Genomic DNA, 21,128 nt, shown 5'->3' on the forward strand with positions numbered 1-21,128 from the left:
TGGAGTTGGTTCTAGAACATTGGACTTTTAGTCTAAGGTTCTTTCTACAACTGATGCTCCTCTTTCCATCAGTGCCTTTATCAGCATAAAACAGATTTTGTGCGTATTTCAGAAATCTGGGAGTAGAGTTTCAAGCACTCTGCGTGAAGGATCAAAATTTTGTCTAATATCTTCTGTTTTAACTTTTTAAAAGCACAAGAATTTTGCCTTTGATTCTATATCCTTGTTTGTTGGTTTCAATGTAACATTTTCTTTTTCCCCCCTTTTTTTTTTGAGAGAAGATCTTGCTCTATCACCCTGGCTAGAGGCTAGAGTGCAGTGGCATGATCACAGCTAACTGCAGCCTCAAGCCCCTGGGCTCAAGCAGTCTGTGTCAGCCCCCCAAGTAGCTGGAACTATAGGCACGCACCACCACACCTGGCTAATATTTTAATTTTTTGTAGAGACAGGGTCTCGATATGTTGCCCAGATAGGTTTCAAACTCCTGAGCTCAAGCCATCCTCCCACCTTGACCTCCCAAAGTGCTAGGATTACAGGCATGTGCCATCGACCGGGCCAGCATTTTTTTAAATCCAAATTTTTGAGTAAAGTCAGTGTACCAGGAAAATATGCTCCCCCCGCTCCATGTGACATGCATTTACCTACTCCAGTGGGAAAGCCCTGCCCGTGTGACTAAGAGTTAGGTGAAGAGTTCAAATGCTGTCAGAGAGATTCTCCATCTTCTCCACACACACATGCGTGCACGTGCACACACACACCACACACAATGGTGACTTGAAGAAAGAACATTCTTTCTCTCTCATAACAGTCTTAACATAGTCATGTGGATCTGTTATTGTCGAGGACTTGGCCTCCTATAAGTCTTGGTATTCTACCCTTGCTAACATGTATCTCTTACTTGTCTGTTGAAGATGATTAGTACTAAGCCTGCATCCCATCTCAGAGGTGGGGAGGAAGGTATATGGAAGGCTCCTTTAAGGACACAATTCCAAGTTGAGTACATCTTTTCTGGTTATATGCCATTGGCTAGGACTAAGTCCCACACCATACCTGCCTTCAAGGGAACTGGAACATGTACTTTATTATTACATAAGAAGGAGAGGCCGAATATTGGAAAACAAGCAGCTGTGTCTTTCACTGTGATGCTGCCATCTACAGCTAGAGGTACAAAGAGCACAGGGACATTGTAGTAGCTCACAACAAAGATTCAACATGAGGGCTCTTTCAGTGACCTTTCCTGAAGATTATATGACTCACCTTCCAAGAACTCTCCCTTGAGGGGAAATGTTGATCCCACAGATTGCAGCTAGTTTCCTCAGCCTCAGCTGCTAACCATCCTGTAGACCCTATAAAGGCAGCTGTGTTTCTGGATGGCAGTGGTCAGAGGAACAGCCCTTCCATAAGCTGGCGATCTCCACATCATCACGTCTAACTGCCTGTCAAGTGTGGGGTGGGGATGGGCCCTTGCTCTTAAGCACCTGTTCATTCACTTTATCATTACTGCTTTTAGCTATCAAGGCTTTCTTAAAACTTTGGGTCATGCTCCAGAGATGCTAGGTACTGAGTAAGCTCAAAGAATCGCATAGTCAGTGGGGAATCTAGTGGAAGTGTGCATTTGAGACCTCTGGATTTCCAGGCATGTAATTCAAGAATTGGGGCAGGTTGGCGTTTCACAGAGTTTTGTTTGTATCCATGCAACAAGCATAGGTAACACATGGAGTTAGAAATAATTGATTGGGAGGAATTGGCCTGTCTTGAGGCAATGGAAAAAATAGCAAATGTTTTCAAGAGGACACCACAATTTGGGGGTACTGTCAGGTACTTTCCATGAACAGCAGATATAGTGGAACATACAGTAAATTGGATTTTTCAGAATCCAGAAGATTCCCAAGAGAGAAGCCTAGGTAATTTTCTTTTTTTTAATTCAAAGTTTATTAAATAATACAAACACTGTTCTAAAAAGCAAGAAGTCAGGAAATATTTTCTTAATTAAATAGTGTAGTTGACAATTTTCACATTGACTGCTAGCTACTTTTCCAAGTGTACATGATTCAAAGAGGTTAAATAACCTGCCCAAAGTCACTAGCTAGTAGCCACAGAGCTAGATTTCAAACCTAGGTCTTTCTGGCTATAAAATATACATTGTAACTATTTCATTATATTATACAAAATGGTGAGTAGAGATGACTTCCTTTTATTTTTTTTTTTTAGATTAATGTGGCTGCTTATGACTAAACTTAGAGTTCTGGAAATGCAGATGTTCAATGAGGTAGTAGTATATACATCTAAGGTAATAACAGGAGTCTTTTTTGTTAGTTTTACTGTTGACATATATTGCCTCGGACTAAGGACTTCATATCACCCTAAATGTACAAAACTGTAATCAGTTCATAGGAAAAGAATTTGTACAAACTACCTTTAAATTTTGTATTACAATGCTATTACTGTATTGTTGGTATCCTAAATAGGAACATATCCTGTCTTTATGGTGGTTTGCCTAACGTGGTAGTGAGCCCAGTAAGTAGTTGCCATTGTGATTAGGAGATGCTTAGTACGACTGGACGCGGTGGCTTACTCCTGTAATCCCAAAACTTTGGGAGGCCGAGGAGGGCAGATCACAAGGTCAGGAGTTCAAGACCATCCTGGCCAATATGGTGAAACCCCGTCTTTACTAAAGATACAAAAATTATCTGGGCATGGTAGCGCACACCTGTAGTCCCAGCTACTCGGGAGACTGAGGCAGGAGCACTTGAACCCGGGAGGCGGAGGTTGCAGTGAGCCCAGATTGCGTCACTTACTCCAGCCTGGGTGACAGAGTGAGACTCGGTCTCAAAAACAAAAATAAATAAAATAAAATAAAATGAAAAGATGCTTAGTATGATGAAAAATTACTAAGAATTTCTGAAAAATTTTCAGGAGACCTATTCTTCAAAAGACGGGAAAAAATTTTAAACCTGAACTGGAGTCATGTACATATTAGAGTATTTTATAAACAAAAACATAGTCGATGAGATGTGTCATTAATGTTCAGCAGATTTACTTCCAGAGGATCTCAGGAATGAAGTGTATGACTGTGTGTAACTTTACATTTACTCAACTGGATTAAGACTTTTTTTTTTTAATTGAAATATACCATGCTTTCGAAAAGCCCTCTTGTGCCACATCCAAGAGCAGAATAGGTTCCTTATATAAGGAAACCACAAATCTTGAAAACAGCAGTTTTCCTTGATGTTCTTTGGCCACACTACTGTTTGGTTTAACTAGCATTTCTGGTATTGGAGTTGTTTGAGTCTCAGAATGACTTTGCTTAGAATTTTTATATTTCTGCCAGGCCTCTTCCTGTTGACATACTTGAACTGAATCAAAATTATTTGAGTGATCATCATAAGCATTATTAAATATAACATTTGAAAACAGTCTAAGGGTCTGAAATATTAACCTATTCGGGTGTGTTTGCTTGGAAACCTGGAATGAAGACTGTTTGAAAATATATTTGTTTTTAGAATATAATCTGAAAAAGGCTTTAAAAATTCTGAGGCTCAGTAAAGTTTTAAAATAGTAATTATTTATATCTCAACATCTCACATGCCAAGGCATTTTATGTAGTGGAAGTGGGGAAGGTGGTAGAATCACTACATTTTAAAAATATGCAGCTATGTCCTCATTTTAAGGAAGATTATACCTAAATACCATTTCTATTTTTATATCAGGATCACCTATGAACAGGATTAAGGAAATCCTCATTATCTTTCCAAAACTAAACAATTGATATAAAATGTGACATTCGTGTCATTGTTTTTCATTCTGAGTGATAAACCATAAAATGTTTCTTGGAAATATGTATGTACCATATGCTGAAAATGAGTACATTTCTGACAGGGAAATGAACTACCTGTACTGTCATTTAGCTCTTGAGCGAAGTGTAGATTCCACTCTTTAAATTCTTTAAAGTTATAAGTGCCTGACCAAGAGGCTATAGAGCTAAAAGATTTATAGCCAAATAATTAGGAGCCACTGCTAATTAAAAAGCAAACAAATTTAAAAGACAACATATCTGAGTATGTGTATATTACACTCTAAGTATGATATATCTTTAAAAGTGTCTCTGATATTATAATGAGAATTAATAGGAAATTGTAGGTAGTGTCTTCTCCAGTTTTTTTAGTGTGTGTGTGTGTGTGTGTGTGTGTGTGTGTGTGTGTGTGTCTGTGATGAAGTTTTACTATGTTGCCCAGGCTTGTCTCAAACTATGGGGATCAAGCAGTCCTCCCACCTTAGCCTCCCAAGTAGCTAGACTGTGTCACCAAGTCCAGCTATCCCAGTTTTTATGAAACACTTCTGTAAAGGAAAATACCCTTTCCTGTTAACTAATTCCTAAATTCATTCAAGAAAGAATTCAACTCAGTTTTCAATTGTTTTGTTCTGTTGTCTATGGAATGTTAGGTTTAGTGACTTAGATTAACGAGTTCTAAAACCAGATTACCTAGATTGTATGCAGGCACCTCTGCTTACCGCTCTGTAACCCCAGGCAGAATATTGACCTTCCTAAGCATCCATTTCTTCAGTAAGAGTAGGCTTATAGTACTTGGAGCCCGGAGATATTTGGGCATTAAGTAATGTAATATGTATGACGTGCCTGGCACTTCTAAGTACACAGTAAACCTCAGCTCATGTTATGATAGTGGTGGAGTTTTCCTTTATACAGAAAGAGAACTTCATTTTACAGTAACAGTAATTAACTGTTAGTATTAAAAATGTCAATAAAATGGTAATGAACTGTTACTCTAAAACAAAACATTTATAAATATGGACCCCGTCAGAACTACAGTTTTAATGTTCAAAGCATCATCTACATTGAGAAACTGTTTTGAGGGGCAAATCATTGCTGTACATGTGAACCTAGCTCTGTGTCACGCAAAACTGTTACTGCTCGGACGACTAGATCAGGGCCTGGGCATGCCAAAATGAGCAACGTGGTCTCTGCCCTTACAGAATTTACAGTGTGGGAGTGGAGATAGTTGAGAATATAAATAACCCAGGGGAGTGAAGGGGTGAACCGAGCAAGTAGGAAAGTGTTGATCTTGGACTGCTTATGAAAATACTCAGCCATGGGCTTCCAAAATAGGACACTGCAGCTATGGTCTGAGACCCCTTCAAATATTATCCAAACAGCATGCTCTTCCTGAGAGAGGGTGGGCTGTGTGGGGAAGCCTGACAGTCCTGATGTGGTGATCTGGAAAGGGGTGGTGTCCAGGTACCTATTAACCAAAGATGTGCTATGAAAATATACATTTATGGAGTACTGAAATCATTTTAAGTGAGCAAACCCTGCCTTTGGTAGGCCCAGATAAAGCTCCGGTTTTTCCCTAAGACCTCACTTCGCACGTTGCTGTACTTTTTATCACAAACAGAAGAAACAGATATTTTGAGGAGAATAGATCTCAACCTCACCTACATGTTGGAATCACTTGAGGACCTTCAAAACAAAACAAAACAAAACAAAAACCTCATGCCTGGGCCCCACCCCAGGGATTCTGATTTAACTGCACCCAGGCATCAGTGTTTTTAAAACTCTCCAGGTGATTCCAATGTGCAGCCAAGGTTGAGAACCACTCTTCCTCCCTATCCTAGGTTTTATTTCCCCCCAGGTGTTCCCTAATAAATTTCAGGAGACTAGCTCAGCCAAATTCTGTCAACAGGTTTTCCAATCAGAAGTTATTAATTTAATACCAGTCCATGTGTTTTCCCTTTGAAAACATGTGCACTTTCTGCGTTTCAGTAAGTAATGTTGGCTCCTGGAGAAATACTCATCTTAAGCTCCTAGTGGAGCAAAAGAACCTTTCTCATCCAGCACCCGGCCCCCAGACAGCAAGCTCACCATCAAAACATGATTCACTGTCCTATTTTTCACATCTCCTTGGCATGACCAACCCTCGGATTTCATCCTGCAACCATTTATTTGGTCATTTAACAATGGGTTGTTTCTTCCTAAATCACTCATGCAGCAGTTTAAAGCCTGTAATGTGCAAAGTTGAAGCATTTGTGTATTTGGCACTGAAGTCTGTCCATGGACGTCCAGGCTCTGGACTCCTCTGGTAGCCTTTTGTATTCCTTTGCTTGTCTCAATTTACATAGTGTTTCTTTTTGTTTTGTTTTGTTTTCCAAGTTTCAGTTATTTACTAATTAGCATAATCGCCAATAGATTACATCAAAATGATTTCATGCATTTAAAGGAGAGAAGTATTTCCTGGTTAAGCGGAATATTGTGTGGATGGCCTTCCATTGTCTGGAAGACCTTGATGTGAAACATTTGTTAGAAATCTGGACCTTCTTTCTTCAGTTTGCTGTAATCCACATTCACTGAGTAGAACTTGTATTGATCATTGGGACCCAGTTTGTTCCAGGGCTCTGGATTATTCTTTCTGTCCCAACTAACATCTGGATTGAACAATGCCAGACACGAGAGATATAGTGCTACTCCAGTACTTCTAGCTCCAGTACATACAAAGCGGGGGATCAAGCTTAGATGCTTCTTGGATTGAGTGATGATCTGGCAGAGCATGTTTGCTGCAGAGGCCTCCGATTGGAAAGGAGAGAACCAGCTTAGCCACTAGGCTCTGGGCTAAGTAGTATCTCCATAGTGTTTCTTTATAGGTTCTGTTTCTACCACTTTACTCTTTTAATTAACAGATATCTACTGAATACAAATATGGGCCAGACGCTCTTCTGGGCATTAGGGACAAAACATTTTCCAAATTGAGCAAAAATTTCTGCCCTCCTGGGACTTGCATTCAAGAGGGAGGAGAAAGAAAAGGAAATGCATAATTAGCTAAAATATATATGGTATGTTCAAAGGTGTTAAGTGCTATGGAGAAAAATAAGGCAGGGGAGGAGGAAAGGGAGTGCTATGGCTGAGATACGGTGTGATATTAAATCGGCTTTGCAGTATTATTCAAATAAGAGGGTGAAGGCTTAGAACAGAGGAGTAGTGATGGAAATGGTGAAAAGTGGTTGAAATCTGGGCAAGTTTCGGCAAGGCCTACAGAAGATGAAGGATTGAGCCCTGCAGATACCAGGAAGATGAGAATTCCAGACAGAGGCGCTGCAAATGCAAAAGCAGGAGTGAACCTGGGGTGCCAAGAAGCCACTATAACAAGGGCGTCCGATCTTTGGGCCTCCCTGGGATACATTGGAAGAAGAATTGTCTTGGGCCACACATGAAATACACTAACGATAGCTGATGAGCTAAAAGAAAAAGAAATCACAAAATCTCATAATGTTTTAGGAAAGCCTACAAATTTCTGTTGGGTCGTATTTAAAGCCATCCTGGGCCACTTGCGGTCTGCAGGCCACAGATTGGACAAACTTGTGCTAGAAGGCCCAGTGTGGCTGGAGCAAAGCAAATGTACAGGAGAGAACTATGAGACTGGTGTGGGGTGGGAGTGAGATTGCAGGGGGCCTTTTAGAACTTTTGTAAAGATTTTGGCTTTTTCACTGAGTGAGATGGAGAATTATTAGAGGATTCTGAATGGAGAAGAAACCCAGGATCATTCTGGTTGCTCACTTGAGACGACTCTAGGGGTCGTTGGTAGAAGTGGAGAGACTAGTCAGGAAGATATTGCAATAATCTAATTGAGAGATGATGGTGGCTTGGATTGGGGTAGTAGTTAAGATGGGTCAGAAATCGTTGGAATCTGAATATATTTTTGTAGGTAAAATTTTTTGCCCTTAAATGTCTATGTAATATTTTTCCATATTCCTCATAAAATAGAGCCCTAAACTCCAGTAAGGGACGTGAATAATGCTAGTTATAGCAAAAGGTTAACTGTCTGACTCTTGAATACCACAAATATAGTATCGTGTTGTCTTCCCCACCATGTGGTAGATATTGTTTCCCTGTGTTTCTTTTATTTTTTTTTTTAAATTATACTTTAAGTTCTGGGATACATGTACAGAACCTGCGGGTTTGTTACATAGGTATACACGTGCCATGGTGGTTTGCTGTGCCCATCAACCCGTCATCTACATTAGGTATATCTTCTAATGCTATCCCTCCCCCAGACCCCACCCACCAACAAGCCTCAGTGTGTGATGTTCCCCTCCCTGTGTCCATGTGTTCTCATTGTTCACCTCCCACTTATGAGTGAGAACATGTGGTGTTTGGTTTTCTGTTCTTGTGTTAGTTTGCTGAGAATTGTGGTTTCCAGCTTCATCCGTGTCCCTGCAAAGGACATGAACTCATCCTTTTTTATGGCTGCATAGTATTCCATGGTGTATAATGTGCCACATTTTCTTTATCCGGTCTATCATTGATGGGCATTTGGGTTGGTTCCAAGTCTTTGCTATTGTGAACAATGCCGCAATAAACCTACATGCACATGTGTCTTTATAGTAGAATGATTTATAATCCTTTGGGCATAGATCCAGTAATGGGATTGCTGGGTCAAATGGTATTTATGGTTCTAGATCCTTGAGGAATTGCCACACTGTCTTCCACAATGGTTGAACTAATTTATACTTCCACCAACAGTGTAAAAGTGTTCCTGTTTCTCCACATCCTCTCCAGCATCTGTTGTTTCCTGACTTTTTAATGATTGCCATTCTAACTGGTGTGAAATGGTATCTCACTGTGGTTTTGATTTGCATTTCTCTAATGACCAGTGATGAGCTTTTTTTCATATGTTTGTTGGCTGCATAAATGTCTTCTTTTGAGAAGTGTCTGTTCATATCCTTCCCCCACTTTTTGATGTTGTTGATTTTTTTCTTGTAAACTTGTTTAAATTCTTTGTAGATTCTGGATATTAGCCCTTTGTCAGATGAATAGATTGCAAAAATTTTTCTCCCATTCTGTATGTTGCCTATTCACCCTGATGACAGTTTTTGTTTGCTTGTTTGTTTTTGCTGTGCAGAAGCTCTTTAGTTTAATTAGATCCCATTTGTCAATTTTGGCTTTTGTTGCCATTGCTTTTGGTGTTTTAGTCATGAAGTCTTTGCCCATGCTTACGTCCTGAATAGTATTGCGTAGATTTTCTTCTAGGGTTTTTATGGTTTTAGGTCTTACAGTTAAGTCTTTAATCCATCTTGAGTTAATTTTTATATAAGCTGTAAGGAAGGGGTGCAGTTTCAGTTTTCTGCATATGGCTAGCCAGTTTTCCCAACACCATTTACTAAAGAGGGAACCCTTTCCCCATGGGTTGTTTTTGTCAGGTTTGTCAAAGATCAGATGGTTATAGAGGTGTGGTGGTATTTCTGAGGCCTCTGTTCTGTTCCATTGGTCTATACATGTGTTTTGGTACCAGTACCATACTGTTTTGATTATTGCAGCCTTGCAATATAGTTTGAAGTCAAGTAGCGTGATGCCTCCAGCTTTGTTCTTTTGGCTTAGGATTGTCTTGACTATGTGAGCTCTTTTTTGGTTCCATATGAAATTTAAAGTAGTTTTTTCTAATTATGTGAAGAAAGTCAATGGTAGCTTGATGGTGATAGCATTGCATCTATAAATTACTTTGGGCAATATGGCCATTTTCACGATATTGATTCTTTCTATCCATGTGCATGGAATGTTTTACATTTGTTTGTGTCCTCTCTTATTTCCTTGAGCAGTAGTTTGTAGTTCTCCTTGAAGAGGTTCTTCACATCCCTTGTAAGTTGTGTTCCTAGGTATTTTATTCTCTTTGTAGTAATTGTGAATGGGAGTTCACTCATGATTTGACTGTTTGTCTATTATTGATGTATAGAAATGCTTGTGATTTTTACACATTGATTTTGTATCCTGAGACTCTGCTGAAGTTGCTTATCAGCTTAGGGAGATGACGATGGGGTTTTCTAAATATACAATCATGTCATCTGCAAACAGAGACAGTTTGAGTTCCTCTCTTCCTATTTGAATATCCTTCATTTCTTTCTCTTGCCTTATTGCCCTGGCCAGAACTTCCAATACTACGCTGAATAGGAGTGGTGAGAGAAGGTATCTTGTCTTGTGCCTGTTTTCAAAGGGAATGCTTTCAGCTTTTCTCATTAGTTATGATATTCACTGTGGGTTTGTCATAAATAGCTCTTATTATTTTGAGATACGTCCCATCAATACCTAGTTTATTGAGAGTTTTTAGCATGAAGGGGTGTTGAGTTTTGTTGAAGGCCTTTTCTGCATCTATTGCGATAATCATGTGGTTTTTATCATTGGTTCTGTTTATGTGATGGATTATGTTTATTGATTTGCATATGTTTAGGCCTAGGTTAATATACATGTTGGTGTCTTCGTTTTTAGTTAAAAAGTTTAAAAAGCAAAATATAATAATTTAATAACAAAAAGCTTACTGAATAAGGAATAAAATATATTTTTGTTCAGTTATAAAATGTGTTTGTGTTTTAAGCCAAATGTTATTATGAAAGTGTCAGAAAGTTAAAAAGAATGTTTAAAGTTTAAAAAGTAAAAAAGTTGCAATAACCTACAGTTTATTATTGAAGAAAGAAAAATATTTTTTATAAATTTAGTGTAGCCTAGGTGTACAGTATTATTGTAAAGTCTGCGGCAGTGCAAAGTAACATCCTAGGCCCTCACCTTCACTCACCACTCACTTGCTGACCCATCCAGAGCACCTTCCAGTCCTGCAAACTCCATTCGTGGTAAGTGCCCTATACAGGTGTACTATTTTTAATCTTTTATGCTTTTTTTATTGTACCTTTCCTATGTTTAGATACACAAATACTATTGTGTTGCAGTTACCTACAGGATTCAGTACAGGAAAATGCTGTACAGATTTATAGCCTAGGAGCAAGAGGCCAAACCCTGTAGCCTAAGTGTATAGTAGGCTACACCGTCTCGGACTGTATAAGTACACTCTATGACGTCCACATGACAAAATTGCCTAATGATGCGTTTCTCAGAACATATCCCCATTGTTAAACAACATATGACTGCATTTTGACCGAAACGATCAATGATCGCTATTGCACTGCTGTTGCTTAATAAACATGTACATTCCCTTCTTACAGTCTTCGCCTTATTCCGTGGTAGGTCCCTGGAAGTTGACAGAGGCCGGCAATGTGAGTAGAGGAAAAAACATGATACTGTTAATAATATAAAGGCACCCATGATTCAAAACAAATGAGGCCCAGGGCACCTCTTGTCCCACTCCTCTCCTTAATTCCTTCTCCCAACTCTAAATAAGATAGAATTGTCTTTTTCCAGCTCCATGCAGATCTCAGGTGGCCTCTTATGACTTCTTTGCTTCCTCTTTGCCCCTAAACAGAGTGCAAGTATCATGAGAAAATGCAGAGTGGTACAAAAGAAATCTGGTGTTCTCTTCCTCAAAACCAAGTGCACCTTACTCTAATTTCTGGTAGTCACATAAACATTTCTGTTATTCATTTTAATAACTGGGAGAATTTCAGATTAAGTAGATGCTCATTTCTCATTTCATTGGTTCAGCAATTACTTACTGAGTACTTTTTATGTGCCAGATACTGTTCTAGGCTCTGGGAGACACGAGTGAACAAAATAAAGTCCCCATTTCTTAAGAGCTTACCTCATGATGCAGCAGAGAGACAGAAGTACAACTAAATGAGTAATACCTGTATAGTACATCTGATAAAGATAATACTATTGAGGAAAGCAACTTAGGGAATAAAAAAGGGAGTGCTGGGATGGCATGCTCTTGCTTTTGGTGAGTTGGTATTAATATTTTCAATAGGGTAGCCAGAAAAGGTGTCTCCAATAATGATATATGTGTAGAGACCTGAAGGAAGTGAGAAAACAATATTCATGCCAATATCTGGTGGCAGAATGCTCCTTGCTACAGGAAGTCCTTAGATAGTTTTCTCCTCTCTATATGCTCCCTAGGTGGTTTCATCCTACCACTTTTTATAACCCTAATGACTCCCAAACTTCTATCTCTATCACAGATCTTTCCTATCTTTAGTCCAGTATATCCAGCTGTTTGTGGAGCCCCTCCACTTGGGGGTCTAGTAGACATCTCAAATTTCAGATGTCTCTATCCAAACTCCTTATTCCCCACTCCCTAAACCTACTCTCACTCCCTTTATAAAATGGCAACTCCATTATTTCAGCTTCTCAACTTAAAAATATTGGACTCATATTGATTCTTCTGTCTCAAACCTCACACCCAATCCATCAGCCAGAGCATGAGTTACTTATATTAGGAAAAACTAAAAAAGGAGTAAACCTGGGGCAGTGGGAGGAAGAAATTTAGGTAAAATACAAAGGAGAGCAGTAATAGACCTACTTGCTGGGCAGTGTTTGATGGGATGAGGAAAATCTAAGCTGAGGGCATTTGAGCCTTGGAACTCAGGTTGCTGAGAAATCACATCCTAAGCCACATTCCCTCAAAAGAGCTAAAACTTTAAAGTGGTTTGCTGTGTTTTGATATCTCTTAATATCAAGAGTGAGTTAGTTGGCAAAACTCAAGCTGTCAACCCATGGATTAGAAAGAGACTTTAGGTACCCATGAGAATATTTTACATAAAGTTTACCTAAAGTATTTTCCATTTCCTGCTTCTGGAAATATTGTGGGAGCTGGATGGAGAAGCCAGAAGTGCAAAGTCAGAACAATAATTTTAACAAACAGCATTTGAACCAGTCATAGAAAAACGAATGTACGTTGTTGGCGTATCTACAATAAAGCAAAACACTTAGCTGAAACATCAGGGAAGGGAGGATGCTGATAAATTTCATGGGGTAAAAGATGGTTAAATACTTAAGTATCTTGATGATATTAATTTGAACAAGGAAAAGGAAGTAAGTGGTCACTGTCCTTCTGTTTTCATTTGGTATATATTTCCCAGTATTCAAATTCTCAGTATAGAAGGTGCTCGCTGTTTTGCTGCACCAAGTTCCTGGAAATCACATACAGATCCCCCTAAAGGAGACTGGAACAGTGCAATATTTGGGGACTGCATTCTCCACCCAAGGACTTAGCATCAAATGAAAAACAGGTATAACCAAGAGCGTAACACAAAAGAGCTTCAATGGCTCTGGTAAAATTTTATTTTTTAGCTATTTATTATAGAAGGGTGAGTTTCACCCTAGCGACTTCTTCATGGACAGAAGCAGAATCCTTTATAACTTCTAAAAAGATCATTTCTCAGACCGGATTTCTCTCAGTGTCAGATTTTAGGCTACAGCGTTCAAGTCACAAATATGATTTCTGTCAATGCAATCCTGAAAGAGGTGAATTTCCAAATAGGTCCTTTTGCCAATGGATATCAAATCTAAATTTCCCGTAAAGGAGATTGTTAGAAACTAAAATAATTTCCCTCTTTAAGTGAAATGAGCTTGGACATTGGAATCTGAAAGCCCTGAGTTGGAATTTTTGCTATGCCCTTCACAGGCTTTCCAATCTTGGAGAAGTTATTTAATCTCTCTTTGTATGTTTCCTCTTCTGTACAGCAAAGATAATACCTACTTCAAGGGTTTAATGTGGAGGTTCAACAGATAACATTTTTCATGCCTGGCAGTTAGTAAGCATGATAACATTATATGTCAATTATATACCTTTTCTTTCGTATTTAACCAACACAATTTTTTAAAGTTTATTTCTTCTGTTTTTATAAAGAATTCTATTTTAGTGTGGTACCTCAAGTTAGGACAGAAGTCTCCAAACACCGATAAATTCTTTTTTTTTTTTTTTTTTTTTTTTTTTTGAGACGGAGTCTTGCTCTTTCGCCCGGGCTGGAGTGCAGTGGCCGGATCTCAGCTCACTGCAAGCTCCGCCTCCCGGGTTTTTACGCCATTCTCCTGCCTCAGCCTCCGGAGTAGCTGGGATTACAGGCGCCCGCCACCTCGCCCGCCTAGTTTTTTGTATTTTTAGTAGAGACGGGGTTTCACCCTGTTAGCCAGGATGGTCTCGATCTCCTGACCTCGTGATCCGCCCGTCTCGGCCTCCCAAAGTGCTGGGATTACAGGCTTGAGCCACCGCGCCCGGCCGATAAATTCTTATTCTTAAGAGTAAACTTCGTTATTCACAATAACCAAGATGTAAAAATAACCAAAATGTCCATTGACAGATGAATAGAAAAAGAAAATGTAGTATATACCCACAATGGAATACTACTCAGCCTTTAAAAAACAGAAATTCTGCAATATGTGATAACATGGATGAATGAGGACATTCTGATAAGTGAAATAAGCCAGTCACAGAAAGATATATGATTCCATATATGAAGTATCTAAAATAGTCAAATTAATAAAATCAAAGAGAACACTGGTGGTTGCCAGGGGCTGGGGAGAGGAGGAAATGGGGAGCTATTTATACTAATCAATGGGCATAAAGTTTCTGTTTGCAACATGAGTAAGCTTCAAAGATCTGCTGTACAACATTGTACCTGTGGTTACCCAAACTGTATGGTATGCTTAAAATTTTAAGCAGATAGATCTTATGTTATACTCTTACCAAAATAAAATGTTTAAAAATCATGAACTCCTTATAATTATCAAATATGATTGTCATCTCTATTGCTAATATTAGTAGCTGTCATCTATTGAGTGCTAATTCCTGCCTAGTACCACTGTTAGTGTTTGCCACTCTTACGTGCTTCCCCAGCAATCCTGTGAAGCAAGATACTTTTCTTTTCCCCATTTTCAAGACGAGAAAACAGAAGAATTAAGTAAGTTTCTTGTGGTCACCCAGCTTACAAGTGACAGAGTCAGGATACAGACCCAGGCACCCTGACTTCAGTGCTATGCTCCCAACCACTGTGATTCTAAAGTCTCATTTTTATATTCTGGTACTATATTAATATAATTGTCTGTCCTTGAGAGGAGTCATTTATTGCCTTAATAACCAATGACAGATCTCCTCCAAAAAAGTAGAGATTGGACATGGAAAATGTAACCTAGGAGGATGTTTCTATTTCTTATGTTTGTTTCTTTTTTCTTTTGCCTTTTCCTGTAGTAAAACCAGATCTTTAGAATGAGTGGAGATTCTGTGTCATTTGCAGAAAAGTGAGTGGGTGGAAATAATCTATAATGTTTAACTTTTTTAATTATTTAAGATTATATATAACTTAAGGAAATCTCATTTGATCCCTGCAAACCCTTTCCCATTCTCCTTATTTAATTCTGTGAGCCAAAAAAAGAAAGATCCAGAATAGTTATTAGATCAGCTTAGTTCTTATTATTAATACCATGCTTTCACTCCTTTGGATATTTTCTGTATTTAATCCCTTTACATGTTTTTTGCATGTTGCCATGGTAAAGCTCATTCCATGATGTGAGGGACCCTAGTGCTGAAGAAGGTTTTCTCAGCGTTAAACGTCGCATTTTCATTTCCGCATTTTATCTTGGTGTTACCAGGGCAACCCAAATCATTTCATTTTCTCTTTGAAGCTGATGCCCTTAGCCTGTTAAACCCTCATGCTGACTCATTCATGTTCTTGCCATTTTTTTTCTAGTTTAATTCTGGTAACTACTTTCTTTACAACATATGTTTTCTGCTTTTCTTTCTATAATCATAACAGCTAATGCATTGTTGGTGTAGTGGTTAAATATTTGGGGGGGTGGTTTACAAATCCCACTGAAGATTGGAAAAGAGCTGTGGACTTTCTCATCAGAAAAATGTCAGTTTAAAAAATAATAGATGAAAATATTGAATATATAGAAGTTTATTCAAGTATCTCTTATACAAATCTATTTGGTTCTTAGCTTTTGAATAGCAAGTTGCAAGAGTTTATACATCAAGGAATTTATCAAAAAAATCTATCTGAATCTATTGCATCTTTAAATTTAGATTGTGAAAGTGAAGGTATCTGGTTATTTCTGTTTTCATATCTTCATCCCAGGGCAGTCCCATGCTTGGTTTTTTATACCCCGTTTGTCTCTGGCATGTCTCTTGGCAAACCACCTGCGGGAGTTAAAAAGCTAGTTGGTATGTATCTTTTCCAGTGCTGGCCTGGCTTATGCAAGCCCCTTGGGTTTGAATCAGTATAAAGAGCTGAGGAGCAAAGAAAGGGGATAATACATTTTTTGGTTTCCTTGTTTGTAGATCTGTTACTCACATATGCTCTTTTTTTTCTTTCTTTGTATTTTTTAGAGATGAGGTCTGGCTCTGTCACTCAGGCTGGAGTGCAGTGGCTATTCATGGGTACCATCATAGTTCATCGCATCCTTAAACTCCTGGTCTCAAATGGTTCTCTTGCCTCAGTCACCCGAGTGGTCAAATATTCTACTACAGCTTTTTATTTATCTTCTATCCCCAGGGCTTGGCACTGAGTAGTTAGGTAAAATGTGTTAAAAAGGTTAGGGAGGGAAGAACGTTAGAGAGGAGGAAGGGAGAAAAGGAAAGAGGAAGGGCATACTCAAGGAAGGGAAGAAGAAAAAGAGAAAATTTAAAAACAGATCAAAGGAGACTATCCTCCGAGCAAAGACAATCGCTCTGTATAGCTCAAAAGTCAGTTCCTAAGGAAGAATTCTAGGTAGATTTTGAGTGAGGGGCCCTCATGGCAGGCTGGCACACATTTGGATAAATGCAGGGGAGTAAAGACATGGTTGACCCACATGTTGCTGTGTGTGTTCAGTCTCAGGAGATTGTTGAGCAGCCCATGACTGGTGATGACCGGCCCACTGAAATTCTAATGGCCTTCAGTGCCTGTCTTGAGAATTTTGTGAACTTGGTACAAACATGGGCTATTGAGCCAGATTTTAACATGGAATTTATGTTTACACTGAATTAATGTTGAGGCATTATGTGGAGGATGGCCCAGTATAGGTCAAAGTCAGTTTGCATGTTCTGGAAGGCAGTTTTCCCCCATTTAACAGCCAGATGCAAGGTGAAGCTGTGAAGCTTTACGTGAGTCTACAGAAAGCATGGGTAGATTTTCACACATACCGTACGAAACAACTTTTGGTGAATGAGTCTTGTGACTTTTTGCCAGTTCCATCAAGAGCATGTCATGTGTTGCCCTCCTTGTCTCATATCATCTGGACTGGCTCAGGCTACCCCATCCTTAAGTCTCTACCGATAGAAAATGACAGTGTCTAACCTTATTCAAAATAAACAGAAACAAAACATTTATAAGTAATGGATAGCAAAATGAAACATTTTAAGAGGGGTAAAACAAACAAAAAAAAAGCCATTACATTGCAGACCCTTCACTCTGTCTGGAATGTTCTCCTGGCCCTGGCCTCCAATTTTACCTAGTTGAACTGTTACTACTTATACTATACGTCATACTTCCATGCAAGCATCACTTCCTAAACCCCCAGTAGCTGAGGTCCTAATGTATACTGTCAGAGTGTCCTAAACTTCTACTTCATCTTGCTTGTCACAATTGTGATTAAATGGTTGTGTGTCATTGTTTACTGTCTTTCTACCATAAGGCATGGTTCATGAAGACAAGGATTACGTCTGTCTTACTCATCACTTTATTCACATTAATGAGCTCAATACCTTGCAGATAAAGCTATTCTATTACTTATAGAAAGAATGAATCAAGTTCCAGGCATTGTGGTAAGTGCTAGGAATATAAAGCTTTCAGAGACACTGCATCTGTCCTTTGGAAACTTTGTACTCCAGTAGCTGTCTCCATTGATAATCTATTCAGCCTCTAGAAACAGAAAGACCAAGGATACATTAAGATCCTAGAACTTTCTCCACCCCCATTCCCCTACATCCCACGTCTTTCTCACAAGAATCCCAAGGCTGGCCGTGTTTGTATCCAAGGATATGGAATAGAAATGAACCAACTTATATTTCCACCAATTTCCATTTCTCTGTTGAGTGAATATTTATTTATTTATTTATTTTTGTAGAAACTATTTTAATTTATGTCTGTGTTACCTAATGTTTTAGGTTTCTAAAACATTAGTCTATGTTAAGTTTTTAAGATGGGTCATCGGAAAAGAAGATCAAACATTACAAGAGCAAGTAAAAACAAACATCCCCACAGTTGTTTCATAAACCCTGTCCTTTCCCTTGGCCCTAAGCCTGTTTTCCACTGCCCAAAACATCATCCACTTCATTCCTAAGTCCTTCTTCAGAACTTCCAAAGATCTCTCTTCTTTGAAGTGTTAGACTTTTACAAGTGAATTTTTTCTTCTTTCTTCCATACTTTTTTCTACTCGTCCTAAAGTTTTAATGGAATTCCTGTGACCTTTCTATGCTTTTTTTCAGCATTTGTGATTAATATATTTAAACCTCCCAATTTAACAACTTTTGAGCCAGTTTTGTTCTTTTCAAGCACCCGCAATGTGCCTTTTTAATCCTCCTGATGAAGTTGCTGAGCAAAATCAGTTCTGAAATCAGCTTTAGATGTCACCATGCAAGTTGTTACATTGCTAGACTTCCATATCTTGTCTTCTAGGTTTTAAACCATTTTAAAAAATGTATTTGGCAAGGCTCTGGATATCTTTGAGATGGTTTTCTCAGGAAGACCTCATCTGGCTCCAAGCCAGCTTTCTTACTAATAATATCAACTCCAAGCGATTTCAAAATACTGTACCGTTTGTCAATGAAGATGGCACTGCTTTTGGTCTTGTTCCAAGTTAGCTGATGAGCTTTATATTCTTTCCTCTACTTTTTTTTCTGATGTAGGATGCAAATTAATAAATCCAAGATATTACACTTAGACCATTCTTGTAACTTTCTTTTTAATTACTCATCTATTTACCCAATACATATATATTGAGCACCTACTATAGGCCAAATACTGTGAAGTTTTGGGAAAACAGTGGTGGACAGAACAAATTATTTCTGCCTTCATGGAGCTTATAGCCTAGGGAAGACCAATGTAAATCCAAGAGCACAAATAAATGGAAAGTACTCTCTGACAGGGGTCATGAGCGGGTATCCACAATGAGAGCCTGAAACTCTGGATGTGACGGAGTCAGAGAGATTGGGGACAGCTTCCTTGAGCAAGTGGTGCTAGAACCTGGGTCTGCAGTATGCATGGGAGTTAACAAAGCAACTTGGGTGGGTATTGAAAGAACATTCCAGTTGTGGGATTAGAAGAAAAGGCCCCTGCTGCTATCATTTATGTCTTCTTTGTAATGACTTCTCAGGATCTACATAGACTGTTGGCCTTTGCTATCGTGTAATGCGTTACCTAGTTTCACTATGTCTTTTTGAGGGAGGATAGGTTTTTTTTTCCTCTTTTTAAATTAAAGAATATATCTATCTTCAGAAACAATGTATTTTAATTAAATGATTAATATTTTCTGAAACTATTTTCATGTAGATATTTGGCACAACGTAGATTTGAGAGACCAATAACATTTGGCTATATCCACCTAGAGCCTTCCTATAAAGAAGCTTTCCATGCCCTTTCTCAGCTTCTAGAATGTGTGACTCTATGAGCATCAAATGTGTTTGCATTAGATATTTAGCTCTGCTGTGAGTAAAGAAAACTTAGAAGAGGGAACTCATAACATGTCTAACTTGGAAAAGATGGCCATTAAATCAATGTGTTAAATATAGAGCCAAACCCAACCATTATTTCTCCTTTAGATACAAAGCCTTGCATTATATATTCATTAGCTGGACAGACAAAACCTAACATTCTGATTTTTAGGTACATTCATATCAGTTTTTTGTTTGTTTGTTTGTTTGGTTTTGTTTTAGATGGAGTCTCGCTCTGTCACCCAGGCTAGAGTGCAGTGGCGCTATCTCGGCTCACTGCAAGCTCCGCCTCCTGGGTTCACGCCATTCTCCTGCCTCAGCCTCCCGAGTAGCTGGGACTACAGGCGCCCGCCACCACGCCCAGCTGAGTTTTTGTATTTTCAGTAGAGAGGGGGTTTCACCGTGGTCTTGATCTCCTGACCTCGTGATCTGCCTGCCTCGGCCTCCCAAAGTGCTGGGATTACAGGCATGAGCCACCGCGCCTGGCCCTCATATCAGTTTTAATGCTCCTGAAGAGCCATTTTTCCTGGAGGCTGGAGGACCTGAAATTTTTCCTTCCATCAGGAACTTTACTGAGCTCATCTAACAGGAAAGACCAATCAACAGCTGGCATGAGATGGAAGGCAGCCTTCTTGAAAAGCTCCAAAGATAATTAGTCAACAGTTAGTGTTTTTCTGCAACTATCAAACCTTCTATGGTCCCTGATACTAGATGGTACATTTTAAATGGTAGATTCCTGTAAACATTAGCTTAATTGAAAAGGAAGATAAAAATGATCATACTCTAAACCCGTTAGTCTTTCAGTCTCTCACTTTAAACATCAGTCTCTTGGTTTCTGAGCAGTGTTATTTTGTTTCCTGGTTTTTTATATTTAACATAGCTGGAAATTTTAAATGTTACCCCTATTTAACAGAAACAAAAAACAAGTGGAAAAATGTTTGACAAAAAGTTGCTTTAGCTTCCCTATCACACTTTTTGGTTGACAGTTTGTGCAGGTACCAGTCTACCATCTATTTTTATGGAAAGGTATTCGAAAAACCAGCTACATTTCTTGTCAGAACAGAAAATACAACTTTCTCCCTATGAAATCATTAAGAGTTCAACTCAAAAAACAAACAGACAAACAAAATACCTTTTTTTGAGTATTCTAGGCCCCAGAGCAAGGAATATAAAATGAAAGGTGATCCCTTGCCTTTTCAGAAAACTGTAAATTCCAGAAGTTACAAAATAAACAAGAAACTTTAGTTTTAATGTTCTTGAGGGCAGGAGTCTTCTTGCCTTCTGCATCCTCCTCTCCTTGCTGCCCTTTATCAGAAAGCAAGCGGCATTCCCCGCAGATGGCTTTGCCAACACCTGTCGTGCCTGGGTTTTCTGGGCTGTGCTGTATGTTCGTGGTGTGCCTGCTGCTTAGAACCCTGTGCCCTCTTTGTTCAAGGGGTAAAACTGGATTGGAGATAAACCTCAGTCTCTTTCTGTACATTGAAGGAAGAGATCAGTGATCCTCAAACCAGTCATTACAGATTTCCCCAGTTGAATTCGACTTAGCTTTTGGATGTTGAGACTGATAAGGTGTTTGAAAACCTGGCCTTAACCACAGCCAATGATATTGAGAGTTCAAGGAAAAACACACAGCCTTTTCAAGGGTTTAGAATCTGATTGGGATTGGGAAGGGGTGTGTATCCACACTACCTCATGGAAGAGTCGATAAAGGAGACAGAAAAAAAAAAAAACAAACTGGAATGAAGAGGTGACTAAGAAGGCCAGTAAGATGCAGAG

General features: G+C 38.9%; 2 protein-coding genes across 5 annotated transcripts in view; one reads left to right on the forward strand and one right to left on the reverse strand.

Moving 5' to 3' along the window:
* LRRC8C (leucine rich repeat containing 8 VRAC subunit C) overlaps positions 1-21,128 on the forward strand; it is a 120,389-nt gene that overhangs the window by 24,507 nt on the left and 74,754 nt on the right. The gene's annotated exons all lie outside the window — the stretch shown is intronic.
* LOC117092233 (cytochrome c oxidase subunit NDUFA4-like) lies at positions 6,314-6,567 on the reverse strand. Its single transcript, XM_033225521.1, has one exon. It carries the CDS (start codon positions 6,560-6,562, stop codon positions 6,314-6,316), a length of 249 nt encoding a protein of 82 aa, XP_033081412.1. The 5' UTR covers positions 6,563-6,567.

Source organism: Trachypithecus francoisi, unplaced genomic scaffold (assembly GCF_009764315.1).
Source record: "Trachypithecus francoisi isolate TF-2019V2 unplaced genomic scaffold, Tfra_2.0 Lachesis_group12, whole genome shotgun sequence".
Classification (NCBI taxonomy): Eukaryota; Metazoa; Chordata; class Mammalia; order Primates; family Cercopithecidae; genus Trachypithecus; species Trachypithecus francoisi.

Excerpts from the sequence above, each read along its gene's own strand:
- LOC117092233 (XM_033225521.1), bottom strand. The coding sequence starts at position 6,562 with ATGCTCTGCCAGATCATCACTCAATCCAAGAAGCATCTAAGCTTGATC.